We start from the raw sequence: 17,270 nt of genomic DNA on the forward strand, positions 1-17,270 counted from the left end.
TTCAAATAATGGTGCTGGCCTAACTGGATGCCTACATGTAGAAAAATGCAAACAGATCCATATTTGTCACCCTGTACAAAACTCAAATCCAGTTGGATCAAAGACCTCAACATAAAACCAGATACACTAAATTTACTGGAAGAGAAGGTATGGAAAAGCTTTGAACTCATTGGCACACAGAACAACAACAGCTCAGCCTCTAAGGTCAACAGTTAATAAATGTGACCTCAGGAAATTGAGAAGCTTATGTAAGGCAAAGGACATTGTCAATAAAACAAAATGGCAGCCTAGAGACTGAGAAAAGATCTTCACAAACCCTACATCTGACAGAATACATATCCAAAATATATAAAGAACTCAAGAAATTAAACACCAACAAACCAAATAATTTAATTTAAAAAGGGGATACAAAGCTAAGAATTCTCAACAGAGAAATCTTGAATGGCCAAGAAGCACTTAACAAAATGCTTACCATTTTAGTCATCAGGAAAATGAAAATCAAAATGACTCTGGAGTTCCTTTCTACACCTGTCAGAATGGCTAAGATCAAAAACTCAAATGCACATGCTGGCAAGGATGTGGAGAAAGAACAACACTTGTCCATTGCTGGTGGGAGAGCAAACTTGAATAACACTGTGGACATCAATCTAGTGTTTTCTCAGAAAATTAGGAACAGTTCTACCTCAAGACCCAGCTAAAGCACTCCTAGACATATATCCAAAAGATGCTCGACCATACAACAAGGAAAATTGGTCATCTATGTTCATAGCAGCATTATCCATGATAGCCAGAAACAAACTGTGGTACATTTACACAATGGACTACTCCTCAGCTATTAAAAACAAGGACATGATGAAATTTGCACAGTGATGGATAGAACTAGAAAAGATCATCCTGAGTCAGGTAACCCAGACCCAGAAAGACACACATGGTATATATTCACTTATAAGTGGATCCTAACCATATAGGTAAGGATAACCATAGGGCAATTCACAGTCCCAAAGAAGCTAAATAACAAGAGGGCCTAAAGGAGCTTGCTTGACTCCCTCTCAGAATAGACATCAGAAGTGGATGAAAAGGGGGAACAGTGTGGGAGAGGGTATGTTGAAGGGAATGGGGGTGAGGATCAGATATGGAGAGAGCAGGGGTGGGAGGCAAGAGAGCTGGGAGAGTAAAGGGAAACCAAGGGTCAGAGACATTTCTGGGGCCAGCTGGAGACCTGCAACCTGATAGACTCCTAAGAGGATGTGGAGATGACTCTAGCTGAGATTCATATCAGCAGGGGCATGGAGGCTGAAGTAGTAACCTCCTAGCCAGTCAGGACTTTCAGTGGAAGGAAGGGGACAACAGCCCACCTACAAAACCTTCGACCCTGAAGTTACCCTACCTACAAGATGTGCAGGGATAAAAATGGAGCAGAGATTGAGATCAACCAATGACTGGCCTGGCCTGAGACTCACTCAAAGGAGAAATCCTGCCCCTGACCACTATTAATGATGCTCTGCTGTCCTTACAGACAGGATCCTAGCTTAACTGTCTTGAGAGGCTTCTTCCCAGCAGCAAATCCAAACAGATGCTGAGACCCACAGGCAAACATCAGGTGGAGTTCGAGGACTCTTGTGCAAGAGTTGGGGGAAGGACAGAAGGACCTAGAGGAACAAAAACACCACAAGAAGACCAACAGAGGCAATTAACCTGGACCCAAGGGTGCTTGCAGAGAATGATGCACCAACCAAAGAGCATGCATGAAATAGAAGTAGGCCCCGACACATATGTAACTGATGGGCAGACTGGTCTTCATGTAGGTCCCATAGCAAGTGGAGTAGGGGCTGTCTCTGACATAGACTCTGTTGCCTGCTTTTGGATCACTTTCCTCTGGCTGGGCTGCCTTGTTTGGCTTAAGTGGAAAAGGATTCACTTGGCTCTGATGGGACTTGATCTCCTTGGGTGGGTTGTAACAGAAGGTGGAGCATGGGGAGGGGGGGGGACTCTTTTCTGAGTGAGGAGAAGGAGAGCGAGGGAACAGGGAAGAGAGTGGGAGAGCTGGACTGGAAGGAGAAGGGGAAGGGGCTGAGATCAGGAAGTGAGGTGAAAAAAATTAAATCATCAATATAATAAAAAGAAAAGGGGGCTATAGGAATACCATAAAGAGAATATGTGGAAATAATAGAAACCAATAGGTTATTGAATATGTTCTTCAACTATAAAACTATTGTCATTATCAAATATTTTTAAATTCATTGTTATAGAATGATGCATATTGATACAGAATTAAGGTTATATTTGATACAAGGGTATAGATTTTTATATATTGATTCAAAGTGAAGGTTGTTTTTGATGTACGCACATATATATATGTTTCTACTCTGATGCAAGGCATTGTGCCTATACAATTCATTTACAAATGTAAGGTTTATTTCCAGTCCTATTATAAGGTGCTTTTACAAACTGTTTGGGATAATTAACTTCTACAAGTTAAAGGTTAATACATCAGACTCATGGTCATGTCAGATACTAGTCTCGTTGATCAAAGAAATACACATACATCCTAGGTTGAACAAATAGCAAATATCTAGAAACAAGTAATGTTTGACTATTCACATATATGATAGATGACAAATAGATATGATTATACACTATGTAAATATAAATGTAGGTAGATAGATGATTGATAGATAGATAAATAGATAGGTGGATGGTACTTAATAACTTCAGAGACCTATAGAACACAGTATTTAAAGATATTTTTATTAATTTAAGGCCTTTTTGACTTGAGACATGTCAGATCCTGAGAAGTCCCCCAGCCTACCTCAACAAAGAGATGAGCATCATAAAATCTCCTTTCAGAGACAGCTTCATTAATGATAAGCTAAACACTGGGCAAAAAGTGTCCCAGCTCTCTCTACAGACAATATGCTGTCCAAAATGGACAAGATTTTGATGTAGGCTAAGTTGACTGCCAAGCCATGCCATGACAGGGTATGCAAGTCCTTCATATTTCCTGTTTCTCAATTTTGTCTGCCAGATATACTGGCCAGATGGCAGAAGATGATGCTCCAACATTATAGGGGCAAAATGGGTGACGGACCAGGCTGTAAACTGTCTCTTAGTTTTGGAAGCTGCTTGCCTGTGCTTCCTACCTAAGTAATTATTTTATTCATTCTCAAGTCTCTGATGGTATTGAAGTTATAGCTATATATACATATATATAGTTATAATTTCAGTTAGGTTTAAATTGGTTAGGATTTAAGAAAAAAATTTTAATGTCTAGAAAGTTGTTTTTTTAAGTTGATAAATACAAGATATGATAGAGAGTGATGTAGGCATAAAGCTTTAGACTCGCCTAAATAGGATAGATAGTACTTTCTTCAAGGTTGCCAAATAAATTTGAGCTAAACATTCTGAATGTAACTTTTACATATAGCTTTCCTAATTGTTTCATAACTGTTATTACTGTATGTAGTTATTATAAATAAATAAAGTCCATATGCAAAAAATCTTTTAAAAAAACAGAACAAAAGAAAAGTGGCATCATGGGTAATTTTGTCAGCTTAGTATTTAGGTAGATGACACACAAGCTGCTAAATGATTTCACCTTCAATTTTCACAATTCGTAATTGGTTGAATTTTAGGTTTGGACAAGTTATAATTTTGTTCAGAAACAAAGTAATGCTATATTTAAACTTTCTAACTGAATGATTATCTCCAAACACATTAATAGTGACCCACATAGGATTTACATAGGAGAAGTCCAAAAAGAAGCAATTTTCCACGCAGGTTTAACATTAATTTCAGTCTTACAAATATCCTCAGTTTGTGGTTTATAATAACTATATTTAAAATATAAATTTATCCTATTATGTTTTGGAGTTCTAACAAAATACATTAAAAAATCATTTACTAGCATAGTCTCTAACAGTGAGATTAACAAATTAAATTAAATTTGATTAAATTAAACACATCATAAGGGAAACCTGAAGATCATGAAATAATTTAAAAGCAAATCTGCTGTTCTAAAAATTCCAACAACAGACAATTAAATATCAACTGGCATTTAGTATTGACAGTTATATATCAATTGACATGTAACCCTTAGATATCAATAGATAATCTAAGTCTAAATGTTTCATAGTACAGCTATACAAAATCAATAGGGGGGCTGGAGAGATGGCTCAGAAGTTAAGAGCACTGACTGGCTGTTCTTCCAAAGGTCTTGAGTTCAATTCCTAGCAACTACGTGGTTACTCATAACCATCTATAATAAGATCTGGTACCCTTTTTTGGTGTGTAGGCACACATGCAGGCAGACTATTGCATAAGTAATAATAAATAAATCTTTAAACAAAAGGAAAAAACAATAGGTAAGTCCTTCATATAGCAACTGCAGTGTCGTCTAAAGCTCAGTGCATTACTGTATGGGCTACTGCTTATCAAGGTTTTTAGAAATGGTTAAAAACGGAAATGTCACTATCTACATTTGTGTGATGTTATTAATAAGATTTAAACTATAAAAAGTGTGTTCTGGTCTTAGGGAAAGCTCTGATCAGCCTTCCAGAGCTGCTCGTATTTTCTTAAAATTTAGAATTTAAAACTTTTAAGTGGTGTATAAATTAAAAAATACTTAATAAACTTACCTAATGCTAATCTTGAAAATCGTGAAGAATTTTGTGAGTATAAGGTCATTCCAACACATGAATCTACAGCATGATTATTTCTTACTGCTTTAAAGTTTTAAAAAACTTTTATTTATCATTTGACAGTTTGGCCCTAGCCCCCTTCCTCCTCTCCACACTCCCACTCTCACTCCCTGTCCCTGTCATATCCCCCTCTTTTTTTTCCCTCAGTGAAGGGGCGGAGCCTAAGGGATACCAACCCATCTGTGACTGTATTTCCCTTGATGTCACCTGGTTCTTTATAAGTTTTTCCTGTTTTAACCTTGTACCGCCTGATTTCTTTACCACCAGTCATCCTTCTCACTGTCATCATTTTGAAAATTTTTTCTGAAGTACTTGCTTATCACAGATGTCAAATGTTGGCATACAATCAGGAAATGGTTACAGTTGGAAGATACTTAGATTGACCAAAGTTTTCTATTTTCATGTGTCATTTTACATTTTACTTTAAAAAAAAAAAGCTGTGAGGAGGAATAGATACGTATGTGCAAGTAAGTTCAGTCTTTCATTTTTCCTAGGTATAGTTAGACACTTGTACTTTCTACAGCAAACATTTATAAATGAAGGGCTGTAAATTGTAGTATTTGAGATATTCTTAATATTCTGACAACTTGTAATTTGGAAAAATAAATCATTTAATTTCCAATGAAAAAAATAAAGTCTCAGAAAAGTATATACAATATCATATTACCTGAAAAAGGCCAAACTTACCAAAAATACCATATTATATAGGCAAGGCCCATTTGTGATCAAATAAGACAACAAAAAGACTGAGTAAAATTCTTGACAGCTTTGTCTAGCATGTTTTTCTGTTGTTTTGATAACCACCATGATAACCACCATGACAGAATCCTGGAAGGGAAAGGGTTTATCTGGTTTAAGCCTCCAGGTAGCAGTCATCACAAGACAGGCTAGAAATTCAAGTGGAATTAAAGTGAAAACAATGGATGAATGCTGCACACATACTTGCTTTGAGCTCCTGATTAGCTACCTTACTTACTACTTTTAGGTGATGTTGCCCACAGTGGGTGGGGCTCTAGTACATCGGTTCTCAATTAAGAAAATGATCATACAGACATGGCTAAAGGTCAGCACAATCCAGAACACTTTTCAGTTCAGTTTCCTTCCTTCCAAGTGACTCTGGTTTGTATCAATTTGACAATAAAAACTAACTAACTAACAAACACAATCTTTAAGGGTCAAACTGGAGGATAGAGTAATGGATGGGCTCTCTGTCTCTACACACACACACACACACACACACACACACACACATACACACACACACACACAGTGACATGCACACACACACACACACACACACTTCATCATAAGTATCTCTGCTTTTTATGTTCAAGAAAATCAAAAAGTTCATATGACCCAAACAAAAACTGATGATGAAAAATATGAGAAGTCTTCTGTTAGCTGATGAGGCTTACTGCTATAAAAAATATGGAGCATTTTGTTCTGAGACTTCTACTTTTGTCTCCATATTTGTGGGAAATATTTAACTTTTTCTAAGATTCCTAACTTCTAAAACAATGTGCATATTTCCCCAATGTTTTATATACTTTAAAAATATTCTATTGACTTTAAAAAATGATATCAGAGTAAGGATTCTCCTACTTTTTAAACAATGATACGAGAATGATAATAGGAAAATATAATACTCATACTTAAAAATACACATTCTTACTTGTGCTATGAAGTGATACATTTAATCAATAAATGCATTAATCCTAGCAGAACATTTCTGGAGTTCAGCTTTTGATCCAAGAGATTAAGAAAATTGATAGGATTTCTATCAAAATCATCCTGAAGGAAGACTCCTTCTTCCTAGTAAATTTTTAGCCCTAAAAGCAAGGATAATGTGATCAAATATGAGGATTCAGAAAAACAGGCTCATGTGAACATCACACTGAAAAAACAAGTCGACCCTGATCACTCATAGAAGTTCAGAATAGGAAGAGAATGGAAGAATATTCACATGCAAATTCTTTTATTCCTTACTTTTTTCCTTCTCTTTTTTCTTTTTGTTTTTAAAATAATCATTAAACCATATCCTTTTTGTTTGTTTAAGAAATGGGACATTTGGTACCACTTAGGATGACTCACTAGAATGCTTCCTGAAATAAATTGTTTGTATGTGGTGTGTGAAACATTAAAACACACGTTAACTTATTTAAACAAAGGGCAAAGGAGCTTGATTGCAGCCTGAATTTAAACAGATTATTTGAAGTTAAAATAAACTGTCTTATACATCTCAAATATTCCATCTAATTTTACTGACTTCAAAATGTGTACCTTTTGTCTGAAGCAGTAAATCTAAGTTGAATAAATACCAAAAACATCATTCCAAAGGCCTTGAAGTAAAAGTGAGATAATGTGGAACCAAGTATTGAACTGAGTCCAGCAAAAATCACCCTTGGACTTGTTTAACTGAAACAATAAACTTATCATTTTCCCCACACATTTCGTGTTTACTTTTAATTTATCAAGAAGAGCCTTTACTGTACCTGGCGAGGCGTTCGTTCTGACTTGCTCCGGCACCACTCCCAGTCTGAAAGATCCGGTTTCTGACTCTCCTCATGGGACAGCCGTCTTTCTGGACCTTCAAAAGAGGTGGTTTCTCCACAGTTAATATGGCTTTCTGTTTTAACAGAAAAAACACCGCTTTCCTCCCTTAGCTCCTGTTTGGCCTCTGGGGTGTCGGTATTGGTGCACTTGTTGACGCCCTGCAGTGGGGTGCTGTCCAGCGGTGGTGTGGTGCTGATTTCGACTGTGATAGCATTGAAGACCTTGTGGTTGTCTTCTGGAGGCGCCCTTGTAGCTTCACACTCGTAGTTCTTTGGGTTGTGATAGGATATTGAATTTTCATCATCATCATCATAGTAATCTGCATGGGCTATTTTATAAATTCCATAACTTTGTTGGAACGATATATTGAATTCAAAGCCTTTCCTCTTCACTGAATGAAAATAATAAAATTCTACAGTTAGTATGGTAGATATAAGCAACATTGGATGCAAATAGTGAGCATGAACAGGCACTACATTTATTTGATTTCTCTGAGTTAAAAACATATTCAGTTACTTCTTGTAATGTATGCAAAGTCAAATGTCTTACAAAAATCTCTTATTTTATTACTCTGAACCTAATTTCTCTCACTTACCTGATGAGGGGCTTGAAAAGCAGACAGTCTGAAAGACTCAGTCTTTATGGCAATTTTATATGACCAAAAACGATAAATTAGGAAACTCTCAAATATATTCAATTTTAGTTCTCTTCATTCACCAATTTTATAAATTTCTTTACTTTGGAAAGTATTATATTGTCTAGTGCTAAAGAATTGATTACTAAATAAACTATGAGTTGTTATGCATATATAATCACTTAAAGGATTTTTTAAATAGTACTTCTGGCATTTATGTATGTAAAAGCACACGTTAAAAATTAGATCATGTTCTGCCATATAGCTTCTTCACTCCAAAAATATAAAAATTTCTTTCTTTAGTGTGTCACTATGGAGACAAGGCTGGTGTTGAATTTTCCAGGTAGTACAGTCTGGCCTTGAACTCACCACCTTTCACTGTCAATTCTTAGGCTATGTTTGTGAGTTACAGAATCTAGCAACATGTTCATTGCTCATGCAAATAAACTTGTAATACATTTGTTTACAAATATGAATGCATGTGTAATTCTTTGAAGAGATACATTTTTTTATCTGTTTAATTAAAGATAAGTTTAATAATCGCTAATTACATTTATTATTTAAATAGTCATAATAGTAGGTGTTCCAAATATAACACTATTAATTGGCAGGTACAGCTCAAAAATTTAGAAAACTGTGTGGCAGAAAGTGATACAATTTTTTAGTGTGAGCATCAGCCAATTACAAATCAATTTCTATCAAAGTGGAAGTCAAAATGCAATATGATGTTTTGTTTTACATCATTTAAAACATGGTTTGTTTTTTTAAAAAAACCTTCTTACTTTGATAGCTCAGTGTTTTATAGTTAGACATTTAGCTATCTTTGGTGGAAAAATTATGAAAAGCTATAAAGTTTTCATGGGAATAATACATAAAACTTGATTCACTTCGGAACACACTCTAGTGCCATTCACACGCTCGTTCTATTGCTGAAATGTTCCCGGAACCAAAGATTTACTGCTCAGCTCTGCTTTCTGGAAAATAGAATTCATCAACATCATTCATTTTTTTTGTGTGTGTGTGTGAGGCAGAACACAAGCTAGAAAAATTTGTATCAAAAGAAAATTGAAAAGTAGAAGCAGATGATTGTGTCCTCTGTGCTGTGACATTTCTAGGTCTACTTACTTATCCAGTAATATAGTCCAGGAGAATTAAATTATGACTTTTAACCTACTTTAAGACTGAAAGCTGAGGAACTACAAGGATGACACAATTATTGATGGGTTTCCTTTCTCAAACAAAGATATAAAGTGTTAAATTTGTAAACCAGAAGCACTCAGAAAATAAGAGTGGTTATTAAATATTGACATTATGATGAAAACTTGACTAGTAGTGTCAGATGTATATGGAAACTCTGAGATACAGAGAGTAGAAAAGATGCAACATCTTTAAAGGAGTGGACAGAATGTGCTATCGGAAAATGTGCTTCAGGTCAGGAGCAAGGAAGTCTGAGGTGAAAAGAAAACCAGAGGCAGTGAGAAAAATCAGGAGATAAAGATGCATTCAAGTCTGATGACCTGAGGTGAAGCCTTGCTCCTAAAGTAGGAGATAACCATCTCCCAAAAGTTATTCTAATACCTCCACACTCTTATACATGTATACAATGCATATCAATAATAATAATAATAATAAAAATAATAATAATCACACTTAAGAAAGAGACTAAGGTTGCCATAGTTATCATGAGGAAGTTAATGAATAATATTGTTTCATGGTAGATCTACATAATAGAAGTATTGATCATCCTTTTCTGCAGAGAAAGCTGAGATCAATAAGGAAGGTCACCTTTGGTCATTTATTTTACAAAATGATTTGAATTTATAACTGATTTAAAAGTTCAAGTGATTGTCTTCTATATGAAATTACTTTACTGATGATCAGACTTGGTGAAGAAATAAACTAAAGGAAGCAGAAAGGCATACAAATGACATCTGTAGGTCAGAGTCTGTATGTTCGTTAAAACCAATGAAAATGTTTTATAGTTATTTAATTTTTGTTTTTAATGACTTTCCTTAACACTAAAGGTAATCCCTGGCTGAGGTAACTGATGGAGATCATGGATTAAAATAATACAGAACAGTTGACAGTGTTTGAGTTAAAAACAATGGTCAATGGGTTGGAGAGATGAATTTGTGGAAGAAGTGTTTGTTGTTTAAATATTAAGTATAAATATAAAATAGAGAGTAATAGAAAAGGCATCAGAAATCAACCTCTGACCTCTCCATGTTCATACGTAGACCATCACACCCACATCTTCACATACACACAGGAGTAATACACACACACACACACACACACACACACATACACACACACACATACACCACACACACCATACATACCCTATAGAAAAACAGTTAATAATCAAAATTATGTTGGATAAAATCTATCATTTTTAAGTTCCTCAAGCACAAATGTTATGTTTTTTAAAAATTATGAATAGAAAATAGAAAAGTTCAGTATCTATAGGAGACAGACAGATAACACTAATAACGATAGTCTAGTGCAATATAGGTAATAGGAGTGCCCCTAAATCTCATTAAGAGTCCTCAGTTCTGGCCACTTTCTGGGAGGCAGCACTGTCAGCACTCATATTTTTCAAGATTCATCCAGATATACATATTTGATGTAAAATATCATTATCTTAAGATTTTGGCACTTAATTGTTTTATTAAAAACTATCAAAAATGGATCAAAATTCATGCTTCAAGTCTATGACTTCTCAGGGAGAAAGAGAGAGAGAGAGAGAGAGAGAGAGAGAGAGAGAGAGAGAGAGAGAGAGAGAGAATTAGTTTTCCTTAAGGATAAGGTGCCTAGTAGGTTACCCATGATCCATTGCATGGCCCTACACTTAGGAGCTTATAGGTAGCACAACTTGGATTCAGTGGGTTATTTAAGAAAAGAGGGTATGAAGTGAGGAGAGGTTATGGAGGTCAGAGTAGCTGTAGAAGGCATTAGAGGGATGAGTGGAGAAATATAAAAATGCATTGTATAAGATTCTCAAAGAATTAATAAAAATATTGTATTTAAAAAACATTTTTTTTTGACCCAAACCTAGCTCAGAGGTCATTAACTGAGGGCTTCTGTCCCTTATTCAGCATGCAGCACAGGGTTACAAACAGCCATTTCCTTGACAGGTGATTGTGAGTGGGTGGGGCAATATGTAGAAATGGTTCTGGAGATGATAGGAGTGTTTGCATTAGTGCATCACTGCACTGGCTCAGTGATAACAGGTGAACGGAATAGGACTCAAGAGGAATTTCTTCATAACGTTATTCCTTTGAAATTTTTAGACTTTCTGGCCTCCATATTTTTTTTTATGAATTTAAAAAAAGTAGCTGAGTTGCTTTTAAAGATTTCTGAATAGAAGGTCACAAGCAAGATGACTCAGTGTGTAAAAGCACTCTGATTCTTGGAAGCCATGTAAAGATGGAAGGAAGGAACAAACTCCATAGACTTGTCTTCTGACCTCTTTTGCCCTCTGAATCAAGCATATATCAGTTATCTCTTGCCAATTATAATTTATAATGATTGCACTGGCTTATAAAATAGATCATTTTCATATATATCACCAGGTACTCTGATTTTGTGAAGAAATAAACTGAAATTATAACTTTAAAAGAGAATTTCTGATTTTTAGCTGTTTGTTTAGCCAAACATGAAAACATCATGTCAATCAAAAAGTGTGAGTCTGAAAACCATATGCACACTATATGTGAAATTTCTGTGTTAAAATTTAGACACAAAATTTTGTTTTGAGATAATACATAAACTCCTATCCAAAACAGATGCAGATTTTTGTTTCTGCAGATTATTTTCTGGGTGCTTGTCTTTTTGTCACCACTTAGTAAAACTGAGACATATACTTACATCCTCTATATTGAAGGATGGCCTTTAGGCTGCATGGATTAATACACAAAATATTTCCCTTCCTTGATTCTGGAGTTCAATCGTAAAGAATATAAATAGGAGAGATGTTTCCTTTGTTAAGAACGAACAACTAAATATGGAACTCCTAGTGAGATCATATATCTAGCAAACACAGGACCAGCTTCAGGCTAAGCCACCTGGAGGGGTACAGAACACCCAGCAATGGAAACCCAGTGGTGGCGTGGCCTGCCACAGCACACATCTTTACTGTATTCCTGTTGGCAAGGTTTAGATTGTCAAAGAGAATGGAGCTATTTGACCTGTAAGTGTCTAAATAAGGATTTCGCTAGCAACATTTTGTTTTTAATGCCACAGTTTTAGAAGAAGAAGAAGGAGGAGGAGGAGAAGGAAGAGGAGGAAGAAGAGGAGGAGGAGGAGAAAAAAGGAAGAAGAGGAAGTAGTAGAAGAAGTAAAAGAAAGCAGCAGCCTTCAGGGACAGGGAAATGGCTCAACAGTTACCGCCCTTGCCACACAACAAGAGGACCAGAGTTCAGAAGCCCAGGAACCACACCAAGCACAAATGCCGGGTCTGTGAAGTTTTATCTGGCTGTGGAGACAGGGGATCAATCTGACCAATACTAGTTGTAGTCTTGGGTTGCAAGAAAAAAAAAATAATAATAATAACAACAACAACAATAATAATAATAGAAAAATGAAAAAGAAAAAAGTTGAGAGAAATCAAGGATATTAACCTTGGGCTTTCACAAGCACATTACCTGTGCACATGTACCCGCAAACACACGTGACCATGTACACATACACCCATTCACCTCAAATGCATGAAAAGAAGAAAAAAAAACATTACACCTTCAAAGCTAACTTCATTTTTAAAATAACTTTAAAATAAATGTTAACAAAAGCAATGGCAATTCAAGGGGAGAGTGTTCATTTGATTTTGAAAGGTTTGTTTTCCTACCCAGAGTGGTGTTAATGAGGTGATTGGCTCTGCTGCACTGTCTATGCACACTTCTAGCATGTGTAGTGTGGACGTTGCACTGGTTTCATGGTTATTTCATTGAGTGCCTGGTAACAGTGGTTTGGCATTAGCTGGTTTGGCAGAAGCTGATATGGGTGCTTCTCAGTCTTAAAATATGTTGCCTACCCTACTTCACTGAAACTTCATTTCTGCTAGCACGAGCTTACCTTGTTCAGAATTTTAAGTTTTACAAGACATAATCACTGCACTAATGTAATAACACAGTAGTAACATTTGTCAGACTGTAAGAACCGAGTTATAAATGATTTCTTCCCATTAATACCTTTATAAATTTTATATTTAGTTTACTCTTAGTTGTCTCTGTTGTTATTGCTCTAGTTATTAATTTCTAGGAACACATAATTTATTATGCTATACAGTTATTTTAAAGACACAAATGAATTTGTCATCTATTACACAGTAAATTATATTTTTAACAACAGAAATATTTTTGTCAATTGGAAAATATGTAGATAACCTACAATTTAAATATAATTAATATATGAAAATAGCCAGCTATTAATATTTATAACAATAACCTTGTTATAGTATGGACTGCAGAAAATACTTTGATATTTTCTAATATTTACCACCCAAAAATGGTCTGAAGTGAACTGTTTTTATTTAGTATTTTTTCTATATTTTAAAAAATACATGCTTATTCTGTGCAAAAGGACAATTAGCAGAAAAGTTACACACTAACGAATCATCTGATTTATTCAGTCTAACATGAATCTTTAGTTTAGAATGACAACCCCCTCCCCCTTCTAGCTAGGGGATTTTTTCTTATTGGTTGGTGTTAGGGATGTATCCTGTTTCTAACAGCAGAGGAGCACCCTAAACATTTATTAGGGTACCATGTTCAGGCAAGGTGATCACATACTACAAAACCTTACCTGCATCTTAGGAGAAAATAAGCATCAAGATAATGAAAATATTGTGTTATTCTTTTACTAAGAGTAGGAGTTTTATATATATAAATAGCTCAGGAGTTTTAAGCTCTTCTGGGGGTTTATCTCTTCAAAAACAGGCTGCTCAGCAATGCTGCCCCTTGTGTAGACTTGGGAGGAGGGATTGATTTTTCTACTCTGAACTAAAAGTTAGGAAGGAGGTAACATATAAGGGTCTGTGTTGACATTTAAGAGTCGAGTTGAATGATCCATTTTCGTTACCTAAAAAAGTCACCAATGAATAAATAAACCCTTGTCAGGCTTTCTAAAAACCTACTCCATCACTGAGCTGAAATGTTACCACTTCTTGTTATTCACCATTTGGATGTGTCCTAGAATTTCCCCCACCCCCAAACCAGTGACTTTCTCAATAGGCCACTTTTCTGCTTTTGAGTGTAGGATTGTGCTCCTACTATGGAGCCACTGTAGAGAATGCTTACACTTTTTCCCATCGATTGCGGTGGAGTAGGCGTCAGGATGGCAGTTGATGATGCAGCCACAAGGCAAGTGTGTCCAGCGTTTGGACATGACAAACACGGGAGTTACAGTGCTGGCCAGCAAGGTTAGTAGAAAGCTGAGCATATCGACCGGAAGGCTCTGAAGTCCCACCACGTGTTTTACCAACATGTGGATCTGAAAGGCAAAGAACTTCAGACTGAAGCCAGAATCCTTTCCCAATCTCCAAAGCTTTCTCATAGTCCCCACTCCGCAGAAGCCTTCTATCCAAACCCTCTTTCTCAGCAGATAGGAGCTCTGTTTCTGGGCTACACCCAGGGCTTTGGTGGCAGGATTCTGGGAGTGGATGGGACACACCTCTGCGCACCAGGGCATACAAGGTTTAGTTGTTTTCTTCCTGAACAATCGATCTACACCTGCTGCCCTCTGAAATCTCTACCAAAGAAGCAGGCAACATATAAAGTAGAGATGCTACGCGGAGAAGCTGGCAGGAACCGGGTCCGGCAGGACCTGTACTGGAAACTCCAAAGGGCTTGTTTCCAGGTCTCCACCCTGATGTGCTGCAAACAGCGAAAGCCACTGTCATATCTCCTCCCAGCTCACTGGGAGAACACCGGGACAAAAGCTATTTTCTGTCCTTTCTTTCTCTTTATCCCTACGTCGTGCCACACCTCTCTGTCTCTTGGTGCTGGAGATGGGCGGCGTCCCTACCAGGCAGAAGAAAACAAGGAATAAAACTGGGCCAGAGAAGATTGAAAGAGAAACCCTTTAACTTCCTCCTTCCCTTTCTGAATAAGCCCAGATTTTGCCTTAAGAGAGAACATCTTTGACCATGGTCTAGGAAAACCAAGTCCCCTGTGACAAAAAAAGGCTCTCCACCCTTCTCAGAAAGAAAAATACTTAACAGCCAAGGTTTAGTGGCTAACTAATGCCCAAGTGAACTGCTTTCCACCAGGCGAGTCTTCAACGCCAACAAATGAGCCTGGAAGCGGACTTCATCCGCGCATCTTTGGGAGACTCCCCAAACCAGCGTCTGGACTCAGCACACACACACACACACACACACACCCTCGAGTGATAAATGTACTCACCATCATGGGAAGCCAAAGGATGACTTTCGTCATAGCTAGGATCAAAGCGAAGCGCTTCTGTGCCAGGCTCACAGGGAAGCTGCTGGTGCCCTGGGGAGTCCCGGAAGTCTCTCGACTGCCGGCACCAACGCTGGAGGCAGCAGGCTGCTGACACTGGGCAAACACCGTGTTGGAGCTCGGAGACCTTCCCCCAGCGCATCGCAGAGCAGGTAACATAACATCCTCTGGAGACAGACAGAGCACTCTTCCCCCAGCAGCAGGCGTCCCAGGAGTGGAGGCGCCAAGGGAAATTTCCTGGTAGTTGGCGTGGAGTCTCCGTGGCTCCTCCGAACACAGCAGCTGGTGAGTGAGAGGGACAGAGAGAACCGCCAGGAGTCCGAAGGCAGAAGCGTACACCGCGAAGAGGAGCAGCACATAGGGACCGGAGCAGTCGGTCAGGCAGCCCCAAGAAGTGCGCACGAAGACGCCCCAGCCGCACAGCGGGAGCACGGCCAGGAGCAGGCTGACTGCCCACACGGTTAAGGCCACACCAAGCACCTGTCCTGATCGCCAGGAAGTTGACTGACTCGCCACCGTCCTGTGCATCGTGTAAAAGTTGTAGACTACTATAAGAGTCGCCTTCAAGTTGCTGGAGAGGCCCTGGCACATATACAGTAAGGCAGAAGTGGTGCACAGAGACTGGAAATAGCCAGGGGCCTCTTTTAGCCACTGCAAAACCAGGAAGATGGCCACTGACAAGACACTTAAAAGATCATCCACAGACCAGGACGCCACAAGCATGGACAAAACAGTTCTGGTTTGCATGGTCAGCAGGGATACCAGTGAGAAAATGCTGCCCACCAGAGCTGCAAGAGTCATTAAACAGATCAGGCAAAAAAGAGAAAGAGTCAGAGGTGCTGGCGAATTCACAAGGTCCGTAAAATTATGACTTACTTTCGACATTTTAGAGTCATTTGTTAAGTTGCTGAGAGAGGAAGGCATTTTCTTCAATATTTGAATTCCCCCTTTCAACAAGTCTGATGATTTTCTCAGAGCGTGAGAGCTGTAAATCAGACGTCATTTCTCCTGCCAAGTTTCTCTAGATGTTCCATGTGTTGGTCCAGCAGGAAATGGTCAGACATGTTTTAGTTATAAAGATCTGACTTAACTCATATTTCAATGCTAGGATCCATTTCAGGCATCAGTAAGGAACTTTTCAATATTTTAAGTAAATAAGTCTACCAAAAACTTCCTTCCACCACCAAATTTCAGACAAGAAAGCAGGAACCCCTCAGGCAGACTGCAAAGTGCCCATGCCTGGATGCTGTGTGTCCTTCCTAAGAGAGCAGCATCTCTAGCTTGATGCAATCACTTGGGAGAACAATAAAATGATGCATCTGTTTGGCAGAGCTGGATTCAAAGGCAGAGGTTGTCAGGTAGGTTTCAGCTCAGCTGGGGAGAGAGAGAGAGAGAGAGAGAGAGAGAGAGAGAGAGAGAGAGAGAGAGAGAGAGAGAGAGAGAGAGAGAGAGAGAGAGAGAGATCCAAAGCAAGTCCTAGGAAGCCTGAACACAGGCTCTCATCAAACCTTTGTGTTCTTTTAATCAGCCTGTGATCCTGGGAGCTGCAGGAAGGAGGAGTCAGCTGCAAGCAGGAGAGAAGCAGGGAAAAAAAGGGAGAGTTCAGTGTTTGAACAAGATGATTTGTGGCTTCTACTCCCAGCTTGGCTTATTAGAAGCAAGGAACAGTGCCTTTTGATGGTGGCATATAAAACTAGTTCAAATACTTGCTCTGGCTTGATGTGAACCGTGGAAATAACTACCCAGAGGTCTAAACCATCCCAATAGCTGAAATCCTCCCCTTGGAGTGGGATGCAGGCCAAAGTAATGACCGCCCCAGTGTGTAACTTTGTGAGCTGATGTGTTTTTTACTGGGGCTACATACAGCAACAGGGCTGGCCCCACAGCAGCTGCATCACTTAAAAGCCCATCCCAACACAGGTGAGC

General features: G+C 38.2%; 1 protein-coding gene across 1 annotated transcript in view; it reads right to left on the minus strand.

The window, feature by feature from the left end:
- The window catches only part of GPR149 (G protein-coupled receptor 149), a 67,522-nt gene extending 50,846 nt beyond the window's left edge, over nucleotides 1-16,676 (minus strand). The window contains exons 1-3 of the mRNA XM_084769120.1: nucleotides 15,288-16,676; nucleotides 14,181-14,373; nucleotides 7,190-7,641 (exon numbers count right to left, since the gene is read on the minus strand). Of these exons, the coding sequence (XP_084625246.1) occupies nucleotides 7,190-7,641; nucleotides 14,181-14,373; nucleotides 15,288-16,268 (1,626 nt within the window). The 5' untranslated portion in view covers nucleotides 16,269-16,676. The remainder of the gene's footprint in view (nucleotides 1-7,189; nucleotides 7,642-14,180; nucleotides 14,374-15,287) is intronic.
- Between the last annotated feature and the right edge of the window lie 594 nt (nucleotides 16,677-17,270).

The sequence above is a fragment of the Acomys minous genome (genome assembly GCF_964271855.1).
Source record: "Acomys minous genome assembly, chromosome: 19".
NCBI classification, from domain to species: Eukaryota; Metazoa; Chordata; class Mammalia; order Rodentia; family Muridae; genus Acomys; species Acomys minous.